The 13,542-nt window shown below is 39.3% G+C and overlaps 1 protein-coding gene across 2 annotated transcripts in view; it reads left to right on the top strand.

Moving 5' to 3' along the window:
* ME2 (malic enzyme 2) overlaps positions 1 to 6,722 on the top strand; it is a 53,595-nt gene extending 46,873 nt beyond the window's left edge. The window contains exons 16-17 of one of the 2 annotated variants that reach the window (XM_079783963.1): positions 1,038 to 1,136; positions 3,685 to 6,722. In XM_079783963.1, the coding sequence (XP_079640089.1) occupies positions 1,038 to 1,136; positions 3,685 to 3,852 (267 nt within the window). In that variant the 3' untranslated portion in view covers positions 3,853 to 6,722. The remainder of the gene's footprint in view (positions 1 to 1,037; positions 1,137 to 3,684) is intronic. The other variant, XM_079783962.1, reaches the window with a different exon arrangement.
* The last annotated feature ends 6,820 nt before the right edge of the window (positions 6,723 to 13,542 follow it).

Raw genomic sequence — 13,542 nt, forward strand, 5'->3', positions numbered from 1 at the left:
TTCCCCTGCAGGCCTGGTCACCCCCAACTTCCCTCCCCTGCTGGCCATCTTGTGGCAGCCATCTTATGTCCACATGGGGGCAGCTATCTTGTGTGTTGGAGTAACAGTCAATTTGCATATTATTCTTTTATTAGATAGGATATTGTTTAGTTATTTTATAAAGGATGAATTATAAAGATTAAAAGCAGAAAGAAAAAGAATGAGTTAAATCTGACTTATGAATGTAAAGGAAGTTACTCATCCATTGCTCTTTTGATTTGCCCATCTACTTTTGCATAAAATTATTTTTTAGCATGATTTTTCAAATGTGTGATCGTAAGCTATGAATCCTTTCATATTTATAACTCATCTACTATACCTGTATTATATGTATCTGAAAGTAACATATTGTGACATAAAATATAACTCCTTGTGAGTTTGTAATGACATATATTTTATTGTGACATAAAATATAACTCCTTGTGAGTTTTTAATGACAATTACAGATTTATTTGGAATAATTGCAATACCAGTTATTGGCAGTATGAGTTTTGAAGAACTCACATTAATACAGATATTTATGTATTTTCTTTTTTTAAAAATATATTTTATTGATTTTTTACACAGAGGAAGGGAGACAGATAGTTAGAAACATCGATTAGCTGCCTCCTGTACACCTCCTACTGGAGATGTGCCCGCAACCAAGGTACATGCCCTTGACCGGAATCGAACCTGGGACCCTGCAGTCCGCAGGCCAGCGCTCTATCCACTGAGCCAAACGGGTTAGGGCTATGTCTGTTTTCATAGTGGCTGTTGTAATTATGCCAAACTCTGTATGTTAAGTAGAATATATTAATAAGTCTTTAAATCTGGTTATTTCTTTATTGTTTAGTAGTGAACAGTTTTAATTTCTGCAGTAGTTTAAGTGTATTCCTGCTAGAAATAGGAGAATTATATTATTTGTATTTCTGCTCCTCAACCCTTTCTATGTTTCATTAGGTCTTTATTATTCTGTGTTATTTAAACAAACAAACGTACAGTTCTATTTTTCTCTTTAGGCACTGACAAGTCAATTGACGGATAAAGAGCTAGCTCAAGGGAGACTTTATCCCCCTTTTTCCAATATTCAGGAAGTTTCCATTAACATTGCTATTAAAGTAAGTAATAGTTTATACCTCTTCACATAAATTTTAATAGAATTTTCTTATGTAAGTAACACAAGTTTATTAGAGAAAAGTTTGAAACATTTAGAGAGCGCAAAGAAGAAATTTTAGTTCACCCATATTCTACCAGAATATAACCCACATTATTATTTTGGGTTTGTTGCCTTCTAATTTTTTTTCTTCCCAAACTCATACATATATAAGCACACACATGCCCAGTCATCAGTACCTATTTTTATAATTGGGTTGTCACTGCACTTTTTCCCACTTAATGTATTATAAGTCTTTTCCCATGTAAATCAATAATAATTCTCTCTTTGTTATTATGTCAGAATTAGTTTAACCATTTCTCCTTGGACATTTAAGTGTTTTTCATTTTGGTAGAAATAAGTCTTTATGTGCATTTGTGATTGTTTTTCCTTAAGATAAATTTCTAATTATAAGGATGAACGGTGTTAACATGCTAAGGCTACTGATTCATATTGCCAAATATTTCTTCAGAAAAAAGTACTGATTTACATAGTACCTATTAGATATGAGTGTATTTGTTTTCCCACACCTTTGCCCATACTTAGAATTATTATTTTTAAATCTTATATATTTAATAGATGAAAATTATCTTATTTTTATTTAAAGCACTTATTTTATTATTAGATTGAAGAATACTTTGTGTTTAGTGAGCAATCATACTTTTTTGTGAAATACCTATTCATGGCCTGTGCTTGTTTGTATGTTAAATGTCTTTCTACTTTTTTTTAAATATATTTTTATTGATTTCAGAGAGGAAGGAAGGGGGAGAGAGATAGAAACATCAATGATGAGAGAGAATCATTGATTGGCTACCTCCTGCACACCTCACACTGGGGATCAAGCCTGCAACCCAGGCACGTGCCCTGACCAGGAATCAAATCATGACCTCCTGGTTCTTAGGTCTACACTCACCACTGAGCCACGCCAGGCAGCTCTTTCCACTTTCTGATACTGACTTATGAGAGCTCTTTATTAAGGACTAGAGGCTGGATGCACAAAATTCAGGCAAGGGTCTCAGCCCTCGCAGTCCCAGCTGCCCCGGCCGACCCTCTCAGCCCCGGCTTCATCCGGAAGGTCTTCTGGACGGTCATTCTGTTATTTGTTCTAATTAGCATATTAGCCCTTTATTATATAGGAATAGAGGCCCGCTGCATGAAAATTCATGCATTGGAGGGGGTCCCTCAGCCCGGCCTGCCCCCTCTCACAGTCTGGGAGCCCTCAGGGGTGGGAGGCCACCCGGTGATCAGGGGAAGGTGACGCCCCCCTCACTGCCAGCAGCGCAAGCCTCAGCCCGCCCTGGTTACCTGAGCCTTGAGCAGCCCTGGGCAGCTGGGCAGCCACCATCTGAGGCTTGCCTGTACCTCGGGCATCGGCTGGGCAACTGCCATCCAAGGCTTGTCCGCGCCTTGGGTGTCGGCTGAGCAGCCGCCATCCGAGGCTTGCCTGTGCCTCAGGCTGGCCCTGGGAAGCTGGGGGACTGAAGGGACTGGGAGACTCCGGAGGCAGGTGTGCAGCATGGCTTGCCCTGCCTGGAGGCAGGCCCAGCCGTGCCATGGGCCTGCCTCCCTGGCAGAGCTGAGGGAACTGGGCGCCACCATCTTGTGGCTGTGGGTGCCTCCATCTTTGAGGGTGTGGCAGTCAATTAGCATATTCCTTTTTTATTGGCTGTGGGTGTCGCCATCTTTGTGAGGGTGTGATGGTCAATTAGCATATTCCCTCTTTATTAGATAGGATAGTGATCCTTCTATTTGCTGTGGTTCAGGTGTCCCATTGTCAATTATTCTAAACTTAGAATTGTTTTATGTACCATTTTTCAAAAGCTTTTTCATGAAATTATCTGTTAATTTATACATTGTTTCTCATCTTTATAAGTGTTAATGCCTTCTCCCACTCCAAAATTATATAAATATCTACCTGTGTTTTCTAATAACATAAAACTTTTTAATCACACAGGTTTATTTTAGTATATGTTGTGAGACAGAGAAACTTTTTTTTCTGAGTAGTAACCAGTTGTTTCGCCAACAGTTGATCGAGAATACTGCTTTTATTAGCATACAATTTTTTAATCTGTTACTGGGAATCTGTTCCTAATCATATTTATCTATCATTATGCACTGTTTTAGTTACTATATTATGTATAAAGTATATTATTTGATACTATGTATTTTCTGTCATTATGGTTTTTCAGTATTGTCTGTTCTCAACTCTTTATTCTTTTGGATGAATTTTTATATCAGTTCTTTGAGTTTAAACAAAACCCTGCAACTATGTATACAACTATGTCATATTTATAAGTTAAATAGGTAAAATTGAGTCTTTCAGTATTGACTCATCCCCATTTAGTATCTCTCTCCACTCAAGGTTTTTTGGGTTTAAGTCTTTCAATATACTTCTGTTGTTTTCTTCACCTGAATGTGGCATGACTCTTATTATTTTCCTAGATACTTAAAATTGTTTGTAAATAAGATTCCTCGCTGGTCATTTCTGTTATATATTCTTATTTACTTTTCAGGTTACAGAATACCTGTATGCTAATAAAATGGCTTTCCGATACCCAGAACCTGAGGACAAGGCCAAGTATGTTAGAGAAAGAATATGGCGAAGTGAATATGACTCCATGCTGCCAGATATGTATGAATGGCCAGAATCTGGAATAAGCCCTCCCGCGCTACCAGAATAGACGCACCTACCAATAAATACTGTCTGTGCTTCAGGGAACCCCTTTTTTCAGACAAAAATATAATGTTCTCAAATTTATGGGGATTTTTTTCTGTGTTTTATTGTCCCCCACTGCTTTGCCAGACTTATTTTTCCCATGAATCTACACTTCTGTGTGGGTAGATGTGTCGACTACATTGTTAATGCCCACTGGCACCCTGCCACCAAATAGCCATAATGCTTTCATTCTGATTTGTAGCTCATACGACATCAAAGAGATGTTAAAAATGTATTTTAAATGTCTTCACCTGTGCTCTTGATCACACTTGCCCAAGTATTTGCTATTTACTATTCTCTATATATATAAAACCCTAAGCGACCGAACAACCAGTCAACTGGTTGCTATGCCATGCACTTACCACCAGGGACATATGCTCAACACAGGAGCTGCCCCCTGGTGGTCAGTGCGCTCCCACAGCCAACCTCCCATGGCCCCTCCCCCTGGCCGGCCAACCTCCCACAGCCCCTCCCTCTGGCCAACCTCCTACAGCCCCGATCACCGGCCAGGCCAAGGGACCCCACCTGTGCACGAATTTGTGCACCTGGCCTCTAGTAGGTAATAATTTCTCACCGAGCTCTTTTGAGGGCTACTAATATACTAACTGACTTCTGTGGAGATGAGTACACAGTATGAGGAAAAGGCCAAATTTAACCAAATTCTAAGAACAAATTGTCTATCTAAACTTTTTTTATTTCTTCTTCATGCTCTGAAATTCCTTTCCAGTATATAGAGCTAGAGAAATATGAAAAATATACCCTATTATTTATTTCCTAAAACTAAATTAAGGCTTAACTATAACATTGTAAGAGAGAAATGGGAAACTACTGCTGCTTTTAGACAAATAAAAAAATAGTCATTGAGCCTGTAATAATGTCAACATTAAAACATTTAATTTAAAAAGTCATTGTTTTTAACAGTGTATAAAAATCATAGTGTAACTTTTATTTAATAAAGGAAATAACTTCAATTTAATTGCTTCAATTATGCTATTTTATTGCTCAGGTAGAAATTTAGCTTTGCTTATTATGAAAAACATATTTTCATCTTAATTTCTAGATGATTCTAAGGAGAGGGGTATAGGATGCATAAATTATGATTAACATCATGACTTTTAACAAATTAGTCAGATGTTTCACATCTAAATGAGTCATATTTAACTGAAGAAGTCACACCCCTCTTCTAATAGTGATGCTCTACTTGAGATAATTTTGGAATATTCCTACGAGACATTCCTTTGAATATCATTAGTGACAATTCTTTCTCCATTAAAAATGAATTTAATTTTTTGAAGCCATCAAAATTAATTTAGAGCTAAGTGGGATAAATAAGGTAGGTGTTCAGACCATTTTTAATAGTCCATTTTCAATCCAGTAAAATGGATAATAATTGACTAGTGAGACCAGTTTTTTTCTGTGGCTTACAAATTGGAGAGTTCTAAAGGAAAATCCAGAATCATCTTAAGAAGTAGTAGTATGTCTATATATGTGCCTAACACAGTTGCTTTGAAGAAACTAAATTTTTAAATGCTCATTCTACAGTATTACTGCAAAAAATTATTCACAGCTACTTATCAGCATGCACATTATTTGACATTTCTCCACAGTCCTTGATATGGTAAATATAATATTCTGTAGAGAAAAAAGGGCTTTGTATTTATTTTCATATTTTCCTCTACCTATAGCCAGAGATTAATTCACACTAATTTTGAGTAAATTCTTCATTTTAAGAATGCTCAAAATGGCTTTGCCATTTGAAGTATGGGGAAATGCAGTTACTTAATTTGTTTAACAGATGAGTAAAGTCGGAAGTCTGTTACATAAATCTGTTTCATAAAATAAGCTACTAGGTCACAATTTGTTTCTTTTAATTAAATATGAAAGGTTTATGTTTTTCATATTACCTTTGTCAAAACACAATCACTCCCAAAAATATTCTCTGAAATCTTGATTTTAGTTTAACTTTATAAATATTATTACAAACCTGATTTGTGCTTGCCGAAGGTATGAACATATGCTGAATTTTACTTAGTAATTTGATAAGATGTTCACTTATTAATATGTCTAGTACAGGCCTCATGGGAATTATCAGTATTTCAAGGAAGAAAAACAAGGCCAAATAGCATATTGCTTTTTTAAATAAGAGAAATCTTATATGTATATATTTTTAAAGCTACTTAATTCTCGTTATGTATTAATTAGCAACCAGTATTTTTAAATAAGTATCAGATGTAAAGTAATGAAACCACTTTTAATATTAAAGCTAAGAAAATAGAGGCAAGAATTCTCATCATGGTGGGAGGGGGTGGCATAATGGCATCAAATTAGAAAATAAGCTGAAACATTTTATTTCTGTGGAAACATTTACCTAGGAAGGAGGTCATTGTTTTGAAAAACAGGAATGGAGAGTCATTTTAATGCTTTTGAGTAAAGAAGAAATTCTGTAGATTAGTCTGTCAGAAATGATTAAATAGGAAAAAGTGGCGATGCGTTTTTCTAACCTGGTAGTATCACCTGTGGTGTGAAACAAATTGGATAAATAGTGAGGGTGCGGTTTATTGACTACAATGGGAAAAGCATTAAAGACTCTGGTTAAAACATTTCTGAAGGGTGGATTCTTACCAGAAAGTTGCCTCTGAGTCACTGTGAAGCTTCTTTAAAATGCAGAAGCCTTTGTCCCCTCCTCCAGGCCCCTGGACCCCCTGGACAGAGTCGTGGCAGGTGTATTCTCAGCACACACTTCCCCTGTCCTCCCTGCCACTGCCTTAAAGCAGGTGTCTGAGTCTCCAGGAGAGCTGACCCATTGCTCCTGAGGATGCCCTGGGCCTGGGCCGGGGGCGGGGGGCGGGGGGGTGGCGCGGAGATTCTGCACTTTTGACAAGCTCCCTGGTGATGCCCGGTGATGCCCGTGCTGCTGATACAGAGAAGGCCTGAATGGCATTGCTCCAGAGTCCTGGGTGGTGTGCATTTTGAGTTCAGTGCTCACAGAGTATTACTGCACATGAAAAAGATAACAAATTATGTTCTTACAAAGAATTGGTTCCATTTCTGTTATGTATAGTTTTTACAGGATGTTTATAAGAGCAAAAAATTGATACAGAACTTTTAAACAGATTTTTCTAAAAATGCATAACTTGATTACTGTTTAATTTCAAATTGTTGATTTTAAATGTAATTACTAAAACCTAGCAACCAGTTTTCATTTATAAAAGATTAGCTATCAAATGAATCTTTGTTTCTCCTCTATTTTTGGTTGTCTCATGCTATGACTTAACCCTATCCTTTGTCTTTTCTTTCTCTAAATTATCAGCATCTGGAGAAATAAGATTCTGTATTCTCCTTTGCAAAGGAATTACTAGCAAATTAATACCAACACGTAATCATTATTAAGGGTTGTGGAGCATTATTTACTGCTCTCAGATAACTAAGAAAGTCCTAAGGGGATGGTAGGTCGAGGCCGGTTTGGCTCAGTGGATGGAGCATCGGCTTGCGGACTGGAAGGTCCCGGGTTCGATTCCGGTCAAGGGCATGTACCTTGGTTGCGGGCACATCCCCGGTGGGGGGGCGTGCAGGAGGCGGCTGGTCGATGTTTCTCTCTCATTGATGTTTCTGGCTCTCTATCCCTCTCCCTTTCTCTGTGTAAAAAATCAATAAAATATTTTTAAAAAAAACACAAAGGGGATGGCAGGGGAGTATGAAAAGCCTTGCTTTAGAAAAAAAATACTTCATCCAAATGCTTCTCTAGCTTTTTTCCTAAACCCATCCAGTATCCCTCAAAGATAATTTCTTCATACAGTTGAACTGCTCTCGTGTTCTGTTGAATTCACCAAAACGGAATCATCTCTGTTGAGCATACATAATACTTGAGAACATTAATATAAATCTCAAGGCTCTCTACGAGGGTTCTATTTAAAGGGACTGTCCTAAAGAATGAAGTAGAACCAATGTCATATATCCTTCCCAGACAGGATCACACCTGTTCCGGTGCAGGCACATTGTGACTTCATAGAAAGCCACATTCTATTTGGCTCTCGACTGATTTGTGATTTGCAATTTGATGTGCATCTAAACATTAAATGAAAGAAATCCTCTACAGACAAGCTAAATATTTAATATTTAAAATAGTCAAGATAATTCAACTGCAGAAAATCTACCCCTCATCAGAAGTGAGGATGAGATGTTTCCATTAAACAACGAAAAAACTCAATGCTTTTGTTTCAAATTTTAATAAATTCAACTGGGCCTAATTAGGACATGACTCTTAGTGCCTCATTCCCTTTATCCTTGCCAGGAGTTACTCAGATAAACTAGTGAGTAGATATTAAAACAATATTTTCCTTTCTTGGACAAGGAAAATTGTGCTTCTCAAAGAGAAAAGTAAGCCAGTGTATGATTCAAAAGGTGTTCATAGTTCAGTTGCATAAAGCATACAAATGAAGGTAAATGACTTTTGGATGCTTTGCATCTGCAACAGATTTTTGCCAATAAACTTTCATATGATTATTTAATCTTGCTTTTTTCAAATAAATACTTGCCACTTTGCTGTTTGGGAAGTTATCCCCACATTCAGCATACTTTTTAACGTTTTAAGACTACGGAGAAATCTATTCCCCAGTTTTCAGTAGGTTGTAGAAAAATTGTTTTTCCTTTCCTAATTTTAAGTGTTTATTCTAGCAAATCATTGATTCCTATGTAACCATTGAAATATCACCAACATGTTAGGTATGCAGTTAGCGGGTAATGATAAAATACATTTTATGAATAGCACCTACTCTGTGCCGGGCATTGTCCTAAGTATCCTACATGCACCATTATATTTAATCTTCACGGTCACCTCTGTCACCCCACCTGTTCTAGAGAGGCCTCCCGGCCAGGCTCCCCAGGGCAAGTGGCAGAGCACAGGCTTAGCCTTGGCCCCTCTCAGGGAAGACGGGCCCCTGCGCTGGAGGACTTTATCTGAATCTTACGTCCTTATCTTCAACAATTGTTATTTCAGATGACAGTCGTCACCTATTCCTTCTTCTTATTTATTTTATTTTATTGGTAATCCTCTCCTGAGGATATTTTTCCCATTGATTTTTCAGAGAGGGTGGAAAGGAGGGGAAGAGACAGAGAAACATTGATGTGTCTGGTTGCCTCCCACACACGTCCTGACCAGGACCCGGGGTCAAACGTACAACCGAGGAACGTGCCCACAAGCCTTCAGTCTGAGGGCCAACACTAACCACTGAGCAGCCAGGCTATTCTTATAAGATTAGTCTTAGGTCTTTTTAATGCGATTTACCAGTTCATTTGATTTTTACTTTGTTCCCATTTATAACTCAAACACAATATAAACATTAGTCTTCAGCACTTTAGGTATCGGATGGTAACATAAAAGATGTGGTTTTGAATATGATAAATTACAACAGATTCTCAGTAGCCAGTTCACGAACATCTTTTGATTTGGTCATCTTCACAGAACCACCAACTGCTATCATTTTTGGGCAAATTGGTTTCAAGAATCTGCCAATGTCAATGTGAATTTGAATTGTAAGGTTTATTTTAAATGATATCTATTGTAAATATATATATAAAACTATATATATAACTTATATATATAAATATATATATATTTAAATATATATATATAAAACTTCTTTATTAAAAGGCGAGAACAGAAAGTAGTAACATGTGTATGTGTGGAATTAAGAATTTCTGAAGAGACCAATTTTAGCTAAATATTTGACCAAGTAAAATTTTTGCCTAAGGATTTATTATCTAATGACCTTTAAAAGTAACTGAACTTAAAACCATATTTTTGCAATTGATATTGTGTTCCTTTTGATAACATACCCAGCATTAAAGATTGACTTCAAGGAAACCACAAGTTGCAAAAGTCACTGCTTAGCCTTTCTTACCTTTATATTTAAGATAAAGAGCCCAGCCGGTGTTGCTCAGTGGTTGAGTGTTGACCTCTGAACCAGGAGGTCACTGTTCGATTCCTGGTCAGGGCACATGCCTGGGTTTCGGCTCAACCCCCAGTGGGGGGTGTGCAGGAGGTAGCTGATCAATGATTCTCTCTCATCATTGATGTTTCTATCTCTCCCTCTCCCTTCCTCTCTGAAATTAATAAAAAAATATATTTTTTTAAAAAGATAAAGAGATGGGATAGTCTTGCTGTAATTGCTTATGGGAATGCTAGTTAAGGGGAATGCCTGTGTAGAGTATATTATACCAGATCAACTTGTTACATGTGGTTCCAAGAATCAGTCTAAACACTTCATAATGATGTGAATTGTTTTTTCCCTTTTGTGATATATTGTAATGAGATGTGTGTATTTTCTTAATAAAATTTTCCTATACATAAAAAATGCATTATGACTTTGTTTTTATTTTTTTCAACTGTTTAAAATATGACTTTTTTTGTGGTTTTTTTTTCTTTTTATTGAATTTATTGGGGTGACTGGTTAATAAAATTATATAGATTTCAGGTGTACAATTCTATAATACATCATCTGTATGTTGTATTATGTGTTCACCATCCCATGACCTTGTTTTTAAAGGTATTATTAAACCCTAAAACAGACACACACACACACACACACACACACACACCTCCCAGACTATTTGACGCCATGGGAATATGTTGTTAGACTTAAATTCATAAGTGGAGCACTAGTCGAGTTCCTCATCTTTTTATCTCCTTTTGTTCAGCTTCCTTCTCTATTTCTCTCCTTATTTAATCATAGCAGTAAGGGAATTACTTCTCACCTCTTCTCCCCACGCCCAGCACATACATATTCCAAGACCCTAATTATTAGAAGACTAAATCAGAAAGTACTCAGCATCACCTATGAAGCCGACCTGCCAAAAAATAGACCCTGAATCAGAACAGGCCACTAGATCTAAGTCCCATGTGGTGGAAACACAGAGGACAGAGGAACATGTTAAATGATACTCTGGGGGTGCCATCAGCCGGTTTGGGAAATTCTACAGAACAAATGAATGACCCAGTTTCTCCCACAAATAAATGGCAAGAAAAAAGAGGAAGAAAAAAACCATTAAGCTTAAAAAGAGACTTCGGCCAAATGCAATGTGTAATCCTTTGAATCCTAATTCAAACAAACCAACTACATATGAAATATTTGGGGATAATTAGGGAAATTTGAACTGGTATTAATAAGGATGTCATAATAAATTAGATAGCAAAGAATTATTAACTTTCAGGTGAGGTAACAGTGTAATTAAGTTTTTTAAAGAACATTTTAGTTTTTAAATTTTTATATTTTAACTAGGAGCCCGTTGCACGAAGTTTCGTGCAATAGACTTTTCCTTCACCTGGCTGCCGGCACCAGTTATCCACCAGCAGCAGTTTTCCTCTGGCCACCCGCCGATCAGAGCGCCTCCTGCCAGCACGATCGGCCACCCGGAGAGGAACTCCGATCGGGAGGCGCTCCGATCGGCGGGTGGCAAGAGGAAAACTGCTGCTGGCGGAAAACTGGTGCCGGCAGCCACGCAATCGGCCACCCCGAGTGCCGCCACCAGCGTCTTCCTTCCACAGCCACGGCCTAAGCAGCGCTGGCCAAGTTTAAGCCGGCGGGAGGAGCGGGGGGCAGCCAGCCAATCGGCCACCCTGAGTCCCGCCCCCCGCGCCTCCAGCCGGCCCAATCGTGGGCGTAGCGGAGTGATGGTAATTTTCATATTACCATTTTATTAGGTACTAGAAGCCCAGTGCATGATTTAATCATGCACGTGTAAGCTGTCTGTCAGCTGGTCGGCAGCTCTGAAGTCCCTGGGCCCCTAGGGCGAGGCGGGGCGGGGGCGTGGTCCTCCTGCGGCAGGAGCCCAGGCCGGGATCTTGCCTTTGCCTCCCACCCAGGAAGGCTGGGGCCGCCGCCACGTGCTCCTGCGGCCCAACTGCCGCCAGACTCCTCCCCGGGGAGCCGCGCCGCCCGCCCACCGCCCGCCGCCTCCAAACCTCCAAAACGCCAGCTCGGCTCGCTGCCCCAGAGGCCTGTCTGTGCCTCAGCACAGCCATGGCGCAGACGCTGAGCTCGCCTCACCGCTGGCAACGCGAGCTCAGTGCCCTGCCAGCCCAATCACCACCCCAGCCACCCGAGTCCCGCCCCCTGTGTCACCCGCTGGCCCAATCATGGGCGTAGCGGAGTGATGGTAATTTAAATATTACCTTTTTATTATGTAAGATGATGATTTTCTGACTTGAATAAATAGGATTCAAAAGTTATGAGTTGAGAGCCCTGGCCGGTGTGTATCAGTGGAAAGCAACCGATCGACGTTTCTCTTTCTCTCCCTCTCCCTTTGTCTCTCTCTAAAACCAATAAAGTTATGAGTTGATCAGGTAAATTTGAACAGTGACTGGATTTGATGCTATTATTGTATTTTTATAATATTATAGTTGTATTTTTTAAGTCTTATCTTTTCTACTTATGTACTGGACTGCTTACCATCATTGTGTAGTGATGAAATTTTAAAAAAGAAAGGATCCTTAAATACTTACAGAATTATTTCTGGATAAAATGATATTGTACCTGGAATTTGCTTTAAAATAATCCAGGGTTTTGTTGCTTTTGGAGGTGCATGGATTATAGGTAAAAGATGGACCAGATGTTACTAACTGTTGAAGGTGAGTGATGGTTATACCTAACGGTTCACTCAACATTTTCTCAACTTTTGTATATGTATAAAATTTCCCATAATGGAAAATTTTAAAAGCGAACAAAATGTTCTACCCACTATTCTCTAAAAATGCAATAACCTCTAAGGAGTTGTAGGAAGCTTTGATGGGTGGGCAGGAACAAGCCATGAACCTCCGGAATGGACAGGTTTATGGAAGGCATTGCTGTGGGGAACCCCAACTGAGCTGCGATCGAAGAGCTAGCTGGAGAGTGATCTAGACTTTTTGAGCATTTCTTGGCTAAGCAAAGATCAGGATAACTACAGTTCAAGTTTTTTGCTACGTCCCATGTTTAATACGATGCTAAATCAGCCTCAATGTGACCAATCCACCTTATTTTTCCATTACTACAACATTAAGTCTCAACCATTCTACAAGACCCAGCTCAAGTGCTACCTTTCTTAACTAATCTCATGGCTAGTGGTCCTCCTTTTTCCATATTCTTATCACTTCTTTGGCTTGTCATTTGTCCCCTGATATTTTTAGTTGTTTCCTGATAACAGTTTTCCCCAATCTCAGTGTATGCTCCTAAAACCAGGGGCTATGACGTATTTTTAAAATACTCTCAGTATCAAAATAATACTATCCACAAAGTCGGAGCTCAATTAATACTCGAAGAAACAAAGACTTTGAAGAGGCCACAAAGTGGATTACTTAATCGTTTATTGAGCAAAGCAGTGGGATGGGGTGAGGTGATGTGAGAGAGAGGGGCCAGTTTTGTGTTTTTTTTCCAGAGAGGGAGGAAGCGGGGGGGGGGGGGGGGGGGAGAGAGAAACATCAATGATGAGAGAGAATCATTGATCGCCTGCCTCCCGCAGGCCCCCCACTGGGGATCGAGCCCGCCACCCAGGCATGTGCCCCTGACCGGAATCAAACCCCGGACCCTTCAGCCCGCAGGCCGATGCTCTATCCACTGAGCCACACCAGCCAGGGCAGGGGTCAGTGTTCTTGATCCCGCTCCCTGATAGTTCCAAAACA

The sequence above is a fragment of the Cnephaeus nilssonii genome (genome assembly GCF_951640355.1).
Source record: "Cnephaeus nilssonii genome assembly, chromosome: 11".
Lineage (NCBI taxonomy): Eukaryota > Metazoa > Chordata > Mammalia > Chiroptera > Vespertilionidae > Cnephaeus > Cnephaeus nilssonii.